Source organism: Indicator indicator, chromosome 15 (assembly GCF_027791375.1).
Source record: "Indicator indicator isolate 239-I01 chromosome 15, UM_Iind_1.1, whole genome shotgun sequence".
Taxonomy (NCBI): Eukaryota; Metazoa; Chordata; class Aves; order Piciformes; family Indicatoridae; genus Indicator; species Indicator indicator.
Genome location: NC_072024.1, coordinates 9,696,368 through 9,710,656, shown reverse-complemented (window position 1 = coordinate 9,710,656; position 14,289 = coordinate 9,696,368). Strand labels below are relative to the sequence as shown.

Here is a 14,289-nt window from a genome sequence, read left to right as displayed (position 1 = left end):
TTTTTTTTTTAATTGATAAGGCCAAAGTAGGGAAACATTAATTGAGCAGAGATGGCATTAGCACCATTCCACATGACTGGATACTAATTAGGTGGCTTTTTTTTTTTAAAGTATTCCTACTACCTAAGAAGGGTAGAGGTTCACATTCTACATTGATTCAAAATGACTGCAGGAAAAACAAACAAACAAAAAAAAACCAACAAAAAACCCAAAACACATTAAAAGCCCTCTTGCAATGCTCTGTTAGTTCCTCTGGAAGTTCATGTAAGCAGTTACGTCTGAAGACTTTCACTAAAACTTAAGGAGAATTGTTTGAAAAATCCACTGATCCTATTTCAAAGTGCTGTTTTCACATTTTTTGTGACGTTTTCACAGTTGGACTCCGGGTTTCTTCTCAGCCAGTAATACCACTTGCTTATGAACAATATTTTTTCTCAGCTTCATCCTCAGAGTATGAATGAAACAAACTAGGTACTAAATGAGCTAGGTTCTATTCCAACTGATTCATCATTAACAAAACTGAGCCTAAGGAAGTGTTCCTGAAAAGAACACATACAGTAACTCAACTGCAATGCCTCAATTCTAGAGATGTGAATTTCTATAACATAACATAAATACATAATCCGTCTCATGTATTTTTTTTTCCTGCAACCAAATTCTACTTAGGAGTGAAAGAAAAATAAAGAACCACACGACACGAAGACACATTTGTTAAACACATTCATATATAGTTACATTTCTACATGAGGAGAGCAAATCCCTTTCATTCAGCTACATAAAGTTCATCAGAGCTGACTGCATAAAAAGCATGTCTAAATTCACCTAAACTCATATTCACTGCACATAATTCCCAATTCTCTGAAAACAGCAGCAATGAGGTCATCTCAATGTATTCCCTATTATTAACTGATAAAAATAATAAATCCTGAACTAAAACTAACTGCTCTTAGGCAGCTTCTGTAGAGAGGTCAACTCATCTGAATGCAGTATGACATTAAACTGAAGAGCATGAGATGGGGAATTTTCAGCTTTTATTGTACTACATGAACATCTGCTGAAGAAAGCTTGCTCTGTTTAGGTTTTCATCAGAAACAGTAGAAGTCAGCAGGTTACAAGAAGCAGCAAAATGTAAAATACACTAACAAATGAATAGCAGACTACACACACTTGTTCAGCTTCAGAAACCTTGATACATTACGACTGATACAGAAAAATACCTGATTCAATGAATTATGCACTCCATTTCCTACTCTAGCCTCATTTTACAAGAAAGCCTCCATTGTCTGCTATGTTCACATCTAACTTTACACAAGACAACTTATTAAAACACAATTTACCCAATTACCTTGCTCAGAGAAGGTGCTTGACCCTCAGCTGAAGCTCTGCAAAGCAATTATAGGGCCACTTGGAATCACTGTCTTTGATAGCCTCCCCTGCCAGTTTCAAGTTGCAGAAGAAAGCATTTCCTAAGCAAACAAAGGAACACAAGTGAGCAGCTTTGGGAACATGGCAAGGTGGGAGTCACTGTATGTGCTACCTTCCTGAGCAGGCAGCAGAGGAAAGCACACCTCTGGGTATGAGTTAACTGTGCTACAGGGATGGAGAGGAGGAAAGGAGGAGGGAAGGCCTTTGCCCTACCTGAAAGACAACAGATGCCAAAAGGGGGAATCTCGAAGGAATTAGGGCCTTGCACCTCAAAAATCAATTATTTTGGATAGGAATCCAGAAGTCTAGTATTGCTTCAGAGTAAATCATTTGTAATTCAAAATTATTCCTTTTGTGAACAGTTTTCCTTAATTTGCATCTGAAGAAATCTGTGTCAGTGACTGGACTGCTCAGACCTCTGCATCTGCACTCGCTGGAAGAACTTATTTACCCTCAAAAGATGGACAACCACACTAGGTATTCTGGTGATCATTTATCACTCTTTACACCCTGTACATTGTATGATGGTAAGAGGAAATGGCCTCAAACTGCAGCAGGGAAGGTTTAGGTTACAGATTAGAAGAATGTTCTTTGCAGGGTTATCAAACATGGGGTATGATCCCCAGGGAGGTGGTTCAATCCCCATCGTTGGAGGTATTTAGAAGACACAGAGATGTGGTGCTAAGAGACATAGTTTAGCATCAAACTTGGTATAGTTAGATAATGAATAGACTTGATGGTCTTAAAAATATTTTCTAACTGAAATGATTCTATGCTCTTTTTTCCCCTTCTTCATGGTGGGAGGTTGTACTGGTTTTGTCTGGGAAAGAGTTACTTTTCTTTATAGTAGCTAGTGCAGGGCTATATGTCATGGTGAAAACAGCACTGCCAACACACTTTCGTTCCTGATGAACAGTGTAAAGGCCTTCCCCGCTTTTCACCAGCAGCTAAGCCAGAGGTGCACAAGAAGCTGGAAGGCAGCACAGCTGTGACAGCTGACTCCACTGATCAAAAGGATATTCCAGACCATAGGAAATCATGCTCAGCATATAATGCTGGAAGAAGAAGGGAGAGAGGTTCAGACCAGTAGCGTTTTTCTTCTCAAGTCATAGTTACACATGACGGAGCCTGGCTTTTTAGGAAATGGCCTGCTGATGGGAAGCAGTGAATGAATTCCTTATCCCACTTTGCTTGTGCACACACCTTGTGCTTTGAACTGTTCTCTATGTTCACCCATAAGTTTTCCCTCACTTTTACCCTTTCACTTCTCCCCCCCATCCCACCAGGGGGAGCGAGCAAGTCGCTGTGTGGGCCTTAGCTGTTGACTGCTGTTAAACACCGACAGAGATCCTTTAAAGACAAGGACTACAAGATGATTACTTGTGAGATTATGAAATATCTTCTTAAGATTATAATTATGGTACACCAAGGAATACTAATGTTGGTTTCAAATTAAAAATACCTTATATTAGGCTCTTCACAGCAAACAGAAGAGAAGACAGTTTAGCGTTGTACCACTGGATTTCCTCTTAGGAGATGAAACAAGAAATTCATGTCAGATGCCTCTTAAAAACATGTACGTGAAGAAAACACATAGTTGTATTACACTGAATAGCACAAAATACTCCAATATGCTAGAAACAATAAGCAATAAATGAAATTTCCAATTGACTTTCCAGCAAATCTATTTTCATTACAAATGGAGATTCTGCATGTACTGCATTACTTATGGTAATTGTGTGACATCTATTATGAATAACCATGTATTCCAATCATCTCTTTTAATTATATTCTGCCATAAAAGCAAGCCATGCAATACCTTGCCCAGACTCAGTTAACTGTGTGTGTGCTGCAGATCACCTTCTGATGCCTATGTGGAGGATAGCAGGTCCTAGACATGCATGGACTGTAATGGGAATGGCTTGTAACTGTCACCTCCTTCATCAGCCAGAAACTGCTGAAAAGTAATAAAAGCTGAATTTAAATCCAGTTATTCACTGAGGAATTGAGAAAAAAAAAAAATCTTTTATTCCTCTTTTTTATAAAGTTCATGCTAATTGATACCTGAATGCAATGTACATGGCTAGCTACTAGTAATGCAGGTACTTGAATTTTCTGCAGTGTCAAAATTACAATGGCAGCAAACATCTCCTTTGTTACCTATTGTCCATTTATGGCTGTTGAGTTTAGGTTTACTGATGTGATAAAAAGAATTAAATTACAGGTTTGTTCAATAACCACACCAATTATAAATTTGTTCTCTGCTAGACTAGAAAATAACTGCTGGACTGAAAGTATTTATTATTTATGAACAGAAGTTCATGCTTTTTAAACAAGAATGCCAATTATTATGTTAATCTTCACAGGAAACATTCATTTTATCTCTTATGAATCCTACCTCAGTTTTTCTGCCACTTTTCATACAAAGGTCTGATGCCTTAATTTTACTTCCTTCTGCATAGCTTTGCTTTTCTATCTTTTAAATTTGACTCCTCCAGCTCTTTAGAATGAGGCTTTTCTCACCAAACATTTAGCCAGGCTTATTGCTATGCTAAAACACAACTGGGTAAACTTTTTTCCAGGTATTTCTGTCACTCCAATGACAGAAACCTCAAAGTAAATTCACCTTAGTTACTATAAAAGTATAAGTGTAAGTCAATGTGAAATTGTTATCACGCTTCACAACTGAATGAGGATAAACATGACAAAACAGGAGGCTGTAACTATCCTGGCATACAGTGAAACAAGTTTAAATCTGATTATGAACTTTGTTTTATATGAAAGCAGCTTATTTTTTGATAGTTGAAAAAAAAACTGTCTCAAAACAATGATGTCATAGAAACCATAAGGGACAGTAGGCAGCCTCTATGAAATTTATCTCCTACAGAAATCATCAGTCAACTGATCTAAAATGTTGATACTCTACACTTCTTCATGATAATAACAGGTTTTCCATGATGTAACCATGCAGAATAGATACTACAATGGTGAGACTAGGTTTCAAAATCTCTTCTGCATGTCCTTGGAGCTTGTAAGGACAAGCAATTCCACTTCTAGAGACATGCATTAGTAACATACCTTTAAAACTGTACAGTGAGTGCCTCTGTAGTGCACAAAGCAGTAGAGAGGTTCAATGTATTACATGGTTTTAAGTCATTTACAAGTTCCAAATGAAGATGCTGAACAGGTGAATAAAGGCATTAGACAAAAATGGAACTGGAATTTTTTGGATGGATTTCAGCATGTGTTCACAATGTAGCCAAAAAAAATTAATTGCACAGGTCCAGTCTATTATGATATGCACCTTCTGAGCCCATTTTTCAGAGATCACAGTACTCTCTGTATAGCTAAGTTTGAAGGTCAGGTGAACACATCATTAACAAGAGACTGCTCCGTGGCATTTGGTAAGATGCACCAGGGTCCCACCTCAGAGATACCACCTCTCCCAGATGCAGCCTCCAAGACAGATTTTTAATACTTGTTCCAAAGCAGGTTGGCTATACCCTGAGAAATTCTGCATCACCAATCTGCTGTATGCAGAATACATGCTGAATGCATGTAAATGAAAAATTCAATTGGTAACTTTGTTTGCAAAAAAGCAAAAAAAAAAATACGTTTGATTTCATTACTTCCATTTTTTTCCTTCCATTTAAAATACTGGCATGAAGCATTTAGAATGGGATTGCATCAACACCATTATATTAATACAACTATAACAATACAAACAGAAAAGGTAAATCCTTATGGTGAAGTATCTTCTGCTTCAATAGAGAGCACCTTTCAAGCAAGACAAGGTTTGAAGGGAAAGCATTTTTATCAGACCAAATAATACAGTTGAACTCCACCTCCATAAATAAGACAGACAGACAAGCTTTTGTGCACAGAGCCCTGAATCTATTATCTTCAGAAGCAGCATTTCTTAATGTGAGTCAAACACCATCCCTTTGTTTGTAGACTGCAAACAAAATGACTCCAGCCCTGAGATAATTAACTGGCCTCTCTAAATTCAACTACTAAATTCAAGAGATTCGCATACACAGAGCAGAGCAGTCATTCTTTGAGCTGTTTGAGAAGAACCTTTTCCCAGAAGGTAGTTTGAGAATACAGGGAAGCTGATCTACTGGCTTGCTGCTGCCAAGGGTGCAGTCCCACACCATATCCTCTGCACAGCATAGTTTAATTTAGTTAGAAATTATTAAGCATAGGAACTGCTTTTCTTACTGTCATCTGTGCAAGTAAACATTATGGCACTCATAAGTTCTATTTGAGGGATCATGGCTGCTCATGTAAGGAAGAGCTATAGTACAGCTTTATTTGGGATCTGAGAAGACAGGAAAACAAAACAAAACAATTTTGGGACTTTCCACTGATTCCCAAAAGCTTCGGATGTCTCAAAAAGGATTTACTAAATTCTCACAAGACAAAGTCTAAATCTCTTCTGTATTCCTGATGAAGGAATATATTCTATACTTCCTCCCCCCGTTTTCACACAAGATCCATCACTTGTATATGTTCCTCTCATTCAGGATGTCTTTTCTATACCAGCAAAGGTACTTCATCCTCTTCCATGTATTGTCTTCTTCTAGAGTTACTAGACATTTGGAGAAATTCAGACACGTAGTTCACTCCTAGTATCAAATAATTTGTCTCCACATGATTCCCTTGCTATCTCCAGCAGCACGTAGGTTACAAAGTCTACCAAACCCCTTATTCTTAGGTCTTTTCTAAAGAACTGAAAAGAGCATGACTACTCCTTAGTACTGTGCTAAAGCAAACTAATAATAATAGAAATGCATATGAGGTGCTCCTGTTGCAAGCACTAAAGAATATTTTCCCACAGGGTTCAATATGTATAACATGTAGTTGTTAAAGTTCAGCATAGATTATTGCAATATGTAAATGCAAATTTATATATTCTGCAATATAATTGAATTTTATTTTCCAAATCTTAGTTTTATGGAAAATATTAACATTTTTTTAGGCTAAACCCCATAAAATTCATAATTGTGTGGCATAAACACAGATGTGATAAATGCACAATGCACAAACTAGCTAAATCACAATAAAGAGCAGCTCTGTAACTTTATGAAGAACTAAAATTTCATATGCATGCTAAACACTATGGTTTTAAACTAAACTTGTGAGCGAAAACTGCTGCTCTTTCCACAGCCAGTGTGCTACCTTCAATGGAATTCTCTCAGGACTGTAATTAAAATAAAAGTTTCTTTTGGAATATATAACAAACAACTCTACTCAAAAAGATTATTTCTTTTTAACTGAAAATATTTTAGCTTTTTTTGTTTTTAAATCATGTTGGCAGTATTACGACAATACAAAACACACCAGTCTCAAGGAATATAGCAATTCTGACAGCATACGACAGGGAAGATCAGAGAAATCTTATAGCAAAGCTGATGTTACTCTTACATTGCACGACCCTGGATCCAATCCTATCCATGCAACAGACCCAGAACAATTACACTGCAGCAGCTTAGGGTGTTATCACATGTCTTTGAAGGAGCATCTGGTTCAGCTAATGCTTCCTCCACTCGTTAATAAAAGGAACAAGCTGCAGCAACTCACAGTACAGCATGCTGTCTTGGTGACAAATAACAACCATTAACTTCACATAGGGATGAAGTTGCCAGAAAAGTATCACATGCTTTGGGCTGTTATATATGGTTTATTCCCCACAACCAAGAGTATTTGCTGGTGGGAAACACTAGATCTCTGTGGAAAGAGCAATACCAAATAGTCCAGCAAAATCCAGTATATAACAGTCAAAAAGTGTGTCTTTTGTTTCCTTTTAAACCTTTTCATAGTCAAGATGCAAAGTTACTGTAATGTGTTTACTCTAATTCACTAGACACACATGCACATACACTTACTGAAGGAGTCAAACTGTCCACCACAAATTCCTATGAAATTGCTTGATCCTGATAACCCTCAGCTCACTGTTCCCAGATGGAAAGTCGGTTCTTTTTAATAACCAATTCAATAACTGTTGAAAAATGCTTTGTATAATATAATAGTGCCACAGATCTGATGTTTGTCTCTGTCATTACATATTGCATTCAAATCAATTTACAAATGTTGCTGTGTTCCTTTTCTGCTAGTTCTTATGGCATCCTGAACACAAATCCAAAGATCAATACCTTGTCTACTGGGAGAAAAAAAAAAAAAAGACATAACAAATGAATAATTTTATTTATAATAAAAAGTCCTAGACCCCAAATGGATTCTACTAATGTTCAAATTCATTTTTCATGTTTAGCACGAGATGAAAGCAAGTACACTGCACAATGAAATGGGAAAGGCAGTGGCAAAAAAAAAAAAAAGTTCATATTTACTGAAGATATGAGTAAAACCATGTAAAGCTATGGTATAGGGCTAGGAAAGCATCAATAAAATGCCAGGTCATTCACAAAGTACTTGTTACCATATTAAAGAGCAAAAGTCCATGTCAAGGAGTAGATGAATTTTGTCTACAAAGACACTACTGTACTGCTCTGAACTACAGAAGCGGCAAGGCACTGAATGAAGTAATTTAAATAAGAAGATAATTATAAGTTTAGCTCGTGCTGATTGCAGGAGCTGTTTCCATTTGTCATGTACTTTTTGTGTGACAGAAGCAGTGCATTTACTGACAATAGACACATCCCTGCACTATTCCAGTTATTGAATGACTCCCTCCTCTAAAACAACATAGTTGTTCAAGGGAGCCACAAACGACTTCTTTCACAATCATTCTTTGCAGAGCAGCACGCTAACAGAACTTACAGGAAACAGGGATTCTGTTTTTCATAGACAACTGTACTGGTACCTGTATAAGCATACACATCACAGCAAGCTTACAGAATAACCAGTTCCTCTCCACCTCACTCCCAGGCTAACTGCTAAAATGTGCATTGTATGCAGTATTCCCAACCAAGCTCTTGGCTCCACAACAATTCATAGGCATTAGCAAAACAAAATCATATCATTCTGTACCAAACAGAAAACCAACATAAAACACACTCAAAAAAATCCCAACATCTCATCAATCAAGACTGTCCCAGATATCATGTGCCTGGACACTCTGAAAGAAGACAGAGGGGTAGAAAGGGCAAGGAAGCCCCATCTTCCTCTCTGAATTATATGCAAGAACAGAGAAGGTATGCACTCCTCAGTCATGGGAGTTGAATGACTTGATGTCTTCAGACATGATCAGACACCTTGAACCTTAGATGTTTTCCTATTAGGTGACAGCAATGGGACTGGAGGTCCTGATGCAAATATGCAATAATCCTGTACACTGACCATGTGTAGCACTCCCCCTCCATTGGATTGTGCCAACAACGGTAAATGAGTTTGCTACTACTTTCTAACATGCACAAATTTAACTTGCACAGTAGAGATTCCAGTCTAATGCCAGATATCCTTTACTCAATAGTAAGATACCAGTTGTTTCCTAATTAAAAAATCTGCAATAATCACTCAAAAGGATCCTATTACAAACAAATTCATGAGTCCATGAAAGAGCATGCCTATTAGACAGAAGTCAAATGCTGGGGAAAACGAGGCAGCTCTCTCCAGGAACAGGGCAACTCTTTCCTTACTATGAACACTACGTTCTTGCTATTCCTACTCTTGGTTACTATTAGCACAGTTTGACTTTCAGCTGTCAAGCTGAATTCACATGATTGGCAGCTGAAAATAAACAAACCAAAAACTTTGTAAAGTGTTAACTGAGCAAGCATGCTTTGGCACTGCTCACATCACTAACTCTGAACTCCACAAGACTATTTTGACTGATTTTATTCCAGAGTATAGCTTTATTTTTAAACTATTACAGCGAATTCACAAGCCCAATCCTACGTTCTGTTTCAAGATTGAATTTCAACCTTACTAGTTAATTAAAGCCACCACCTGGAGTGAGCTGGCTTTCAAACTGATTTCCTTTGTCTCTCTAATTCACATATATTAATATTTTATTCTCTACTGAAAAAAAAAAAAAGGACAGAAAAGGAATGTCACAATTGTGCTAAAGACAAGGCAGAGAAAATTATTGCAATAAAACAAAGAAAATACACTTGTTACTGCCAGATCTCAAGATGAATGCTCATTATACAGACATTTTAAAGGCTTACAATTGCAAAATGCTCTCCTTTACATACTGTAGTCTAGCCTTCACATCAAGATCATTTCTAATTTTTTCTTATTGTAATGAGAAAAGGGAAGGATTGGGTTTTTATTACCTGAACATTTATTCAACAGAGAAACAAAGACTACATCATACGTTACAACACATGAGCTATTAAAACAATGTGACACTATAAAATATGCTGCAATACTCATTATGGGATAACAAAGCTAAATATGAGCAAATAAATATATCTGCCAAACAGAAATAACTATACAGCTAAAGTTTATAATCTTTAATTATTTAAGAAGGAAAGAAGTTTGCAATAATTAAGTTTTATAGGCTTCTTAAATTGTCATTATTAGACGCTCACAAAATGTTAAAACACATATCTCAAATACCTCAGATAACTCTTCTTTATTTTTAACAACAGATGCAATTGTTCACTTAACTGATTAACTGGAAAAAAACAAAACAAAATAAAAAAACCCAGCACAACTTATAAAAAACAACCAACCCTAAATAACCACCAAAAAACACCCCACCAACCAAAACCAACTCATAAACATTAACTATTGTTTTTAAAACTTCCACTTAACATTCTATTTGCCCTCTGATCTGGACAATGCATATACCAACATACTGTGAAGGCATTTACAGGCTCAATGTAAAACTACAAAAAAACCAAGACAGTTTTCAATAAACACCTGATGACTTCTCCTCCTCTTCTCCAACAACACATTCAACCATTGCCTGAGTTCCTACTAACATTTTACCATAGACTTTCATGGAAATGACCACTTGAGTATTCTGAAAAGTTCCATCTCCAACCACTGAAATCAGCACAAGTTACACAGCAGAAGGGTTTTGACTGGAAAGTAATATGCCACACTACAAAATGCACTGAATAGGTACATTCAGTATCTTGCAGAATCAAGTTCCATATTTTCCTCAGGAAATGTGTGCCCTATACAGATGGTTTATTTAATCCATTCCTACCTAAATTAATCAAAGCAATCTGTCAAAAAAAAAATAAAAAAATAAATAAAAAAAAAAGAGTCTTCATACAGGATTCTGCTGCCATTTGACAAATCATGCACATTTAGCAAGAGAAGTTGAAAATCCTCCATGAAGAAGTTACCACATCTATAAATAAGTGACATTATTACAAGAGAAGCGGGATGTGCTATTTAGCATAAAATGAAATTTAAACAGTACCACCTCAGGTACATTTTAAAATGCTTTGAGTAGCACCTGGTTGTTTATACATCTTCTGTGGTGAAAAGGTCAATAGAAATTCACCTCTAAGGTCACGGTTGCTAAGCAACCGTTTTCAGCAGTTCTGCAACACTGATCAAGCATATTACGTTCCACTGCCTGGTTTCAGAATAAACCCCCATAGCATCCTACCTGGCCTTTGAAGCACCCCGAGCTCATCCTGCCTTTCCAAGAACGTGGGCACCCATGCTCCAGGCACGGCTCAAAAGGATACGCCCTGGGACCACTGGCTTCCTGTTGACGAGAGCGAAGGAGAGCTCAGTCTTCAGGAAGACCACAGAGGGCTTGATGAGATGTTGCCCGAATCTCAGCATGACAAATGAGAATCTTCAAGGTCTGAAAGAGACAACAGTTAAAATAATGAAGGGACTGACTTTGACTTTCCAAGCAACAGGAATAAGAAACCAAAATGTCTAGGCAGTTTCTGAAAGAAAGTACCTCCTAGGCTCACCAAGGCATGGGGTGTTTGGGAAAGGTTGGTAAGTCTTTTCTTAAAGTATCACTTCTAAATGGTGGTGGAAAAGGCTTCTTTCCAAAGCAAAAATTTTACATCCCTTTTCTCATCATCTTGGCAGGGCTACAAAATTCTAGACAGTTTCTCCCTTAAATTTTCATTTGCTCTGTATTGGATACATTTGAGTGATAAGTGCTTGGAGATGTATCAATAGTATTTCATATGCCCTTTGCCACGATTCAGATCAATGCACACAGGATTTTGCAAAACAAAGAAACTACATTTTAAGTATCAGTTTCTCCATTAACCATTTCAGTTGAAGAAGTACTGACAAATTAAGGAAAGCATATTATTTTCCATCCATGCTTTCTAGTTTGGGCAACTGAATATGAAGACAGTCAGTAGTTGTGTGCAATGTTATTTCTTACACAGAGAAAGCCAAAGACTTCCACTTTCATTCACTAAAATTTTTTACTGTTAAGGATGAAAATCCTCCTTAAATAACTGAGGCACAATCCTAATAGTGTCTATTTTAGATCTTTAAGCCCTAGAGTATTTAAAGTATTTAATTCAATCAGAAATATCCAAGGTGTTGCAGGGTGAAATATGAAGTAATGAAGAATTTCATGTGACAATACTTAAGACACACCGAATGCATTAAACTAACATTACCTTGCTTGAACTAAGTGACTCATCAAAAAACTCAGTTTTACAAGTTGCTTCAGATGGGGAAGGCTTTTGCTACAGTTCTTTATTGCCAGGCTACCGTTTTCAGTAAGACACAAACTTGGTTCTTGATCTAAAAGATTTATTCTAATTTAAGGTCCCACTCCCTGTATCCGCTACAACAAAAATGTGCAGCAACTTCTAAGTGTACAGAGCTTGAAAGTGTCTTTGAGGAGTGCTTGGTCTTTAGAAGGAAGTTCTGTGCTTTTAGCTCTCTGATTCCACAAAATAGCTTAACTACATTAAGGGTAGCATAAGCACCTAGCTAGGCTTTTAAACCAGAAAAAAAAATGTGTAAAAATAAATACAGTAACCAATCAGATGACTACACATTCAAGTAAGAGACATTCAAGAGACATCAAGTCTTGTGTTATTTTTTCACAGATGAAAGGAAATGCTTGAGCAGAAGATATTAACCACCTATTAGAAGAATTGGTTACAGTGGAAACACCAGCTATCTAGTCCTGATGTCTGGGGGAAAAAAAAAAAAAAAAAAAACAACCGAACAAAAAAACCCCAACCCAAACCAAAACTCTTAGGATCTTCAATCTTCCTCATTTCTCTTAAGCATCAACCACCACCTGCCAAGGTTTCTCATTCTAATTAAAACATGGAAGAATATTTTTGTATAATATGATAAAGAGACATGGTTCTTTTTGCAATGGAGAAAATGTTTCTCATTAAGGAGCACAACGCATTAAATAGCCAGGACTATCATGTAGTGATGAAACTGTAAGCTAGCATGTCCAGTAGACAGAAAGCCAAATGTACCACCACACCTACCACTGAAGATCAGAGGGCTCCTCTCCTATGAGGACAGGATGAGTTGGGGTTGTTCAGTTTGGAGAAGAGAAGGCTCCAAGGAGACCTTACTGTGGTCTTCCAATATCTGAAGGGGGCCTACAAGAAAGCTGGTGACTTTTTAGGGGGTCAGGTAGTGATAGGACTGGGAGGAATGGATCCAAGCTAGAGGGTAGATTTAGATTAGACGTGAGGAGAAATGCTTCACCATGAGGGTGGTGAGACACTAGAACAGGTTGCCCAAAGAGGTGGTGGAAGCTCCATCCCTGGAAGATTTTAAGGCCAGGCTGGATGTGGCTCTGGGCAACCTGATCTAGTGGAAAGTGTCCCTGGCCCATGGCAGGGGGTTGAAACTGGACGATCCTTTAGGTCCTTTCCAACCCTGACAATTCTGTGATTCTGTGATCTAGCAATACTATTGAAGAAATAAAAGTACTACCAATCATTTCTTATTCTCTCTTCTAGATTGCTGATAATTAGAAGCACTGTACAGAGACGTGGAATAGACTTAAACACAGCAGCAAGGATTTCAAATAACAGATGCCAATTTTAAAGTCTGATAAATTTGAAATTCAATTTAAGGAGCCAGAGAACCTGAGAAATTGGTAATCAGTAGGAGAAATCCTCTGGGCATTTATTGCCATAAGCAAAAAAACAACAAACAGCTGCAGGATGAGGTTGATGATATAGGAAATAAAGCCTGGACCACATGCTTCAACAACTAAGACTCCAGGAAAGTTGGAAATTGGTGGCCTGTGCTTTTCTATTCTATCTGAAATTAGAAGGAGCTCCTATGAGTCCTGTCAGTCTAACGGTGACTCTGAAACTCACTGTTAAAAATAAACAAATCCCACTCTGCGATGTTTGTTTTGAAATTCCTCAAGTTGCAGAACAGAACAAATATTGATACACATAAACCAAAGCTACATTGGTGTTAAATTCATGTTAAGAGCAAGAGCATCCCCAAGCGTAAAATTTTGCTAAGCCAAAACATCACTACAGGTAGTGGACTGGGGACAGACTGGCACCATACCAGCAGTTTGATAAGCAATAAAAAGCATTTTTATTTGAACAAGAAATTCAATATGAAGATCCATTTCTCCTAGATTAAATACACAAATACCCTGAATATTTAACTATGTACCTAAGTATCCTACGATCCATGCAAAAAAAAAAAAAAAAAACCAACCAAACCAACCAACTAAAAAAACCTTCCCCTTTCTAACTCTGAGGGTTTGGAATTCTATTAGACTTTATAGCAGACTACTAATCTGGCCTTAAGACCTCTATTTAACACCTGCTTACAAGAGATGCTAAATTCATGGGAAATCCTGAGTGTTCAATATCTCAAAACAGGAAGAGCTAGTACCACAAAGCAGTGGGTAGAAAATACCAGGATGATGGAATGGAGCCCAAATTCCAAAACTGACATCTGGGTTTGCCTGAAGTCAAACAGAGCATTGTAGCCAGTAGGAACTGCTCC

At 37.4% G+C, this 14,289-nt stretch overlaps 1 protein-coding gene across 1 annotated transcript in view; it reads right to left on the bottom strand.

Annotated features, from left to right (window-relative positions):
• The window catches only part of FHIT (fragile histidine triad diadenosine triphosphatase), a 421,294-nt gene extending 410,155 nt beyond the window's left edge, over positions 1 to 11,139 (bottom strand). Inside the window, exon 1 of the mRNA XM_054387530.1 lies at positions 11,040 to 11,139. Within this exon, the coding sequence (XP_054243505.1) occupies positions 11,040 to 11,139 (100 nt within the window). The remainder of the gene's footprint in view (positions 1 to 11,039) is intronic.
• Positions 11,140 to 14,289: the final 3,150 nt, after the last annotated feature.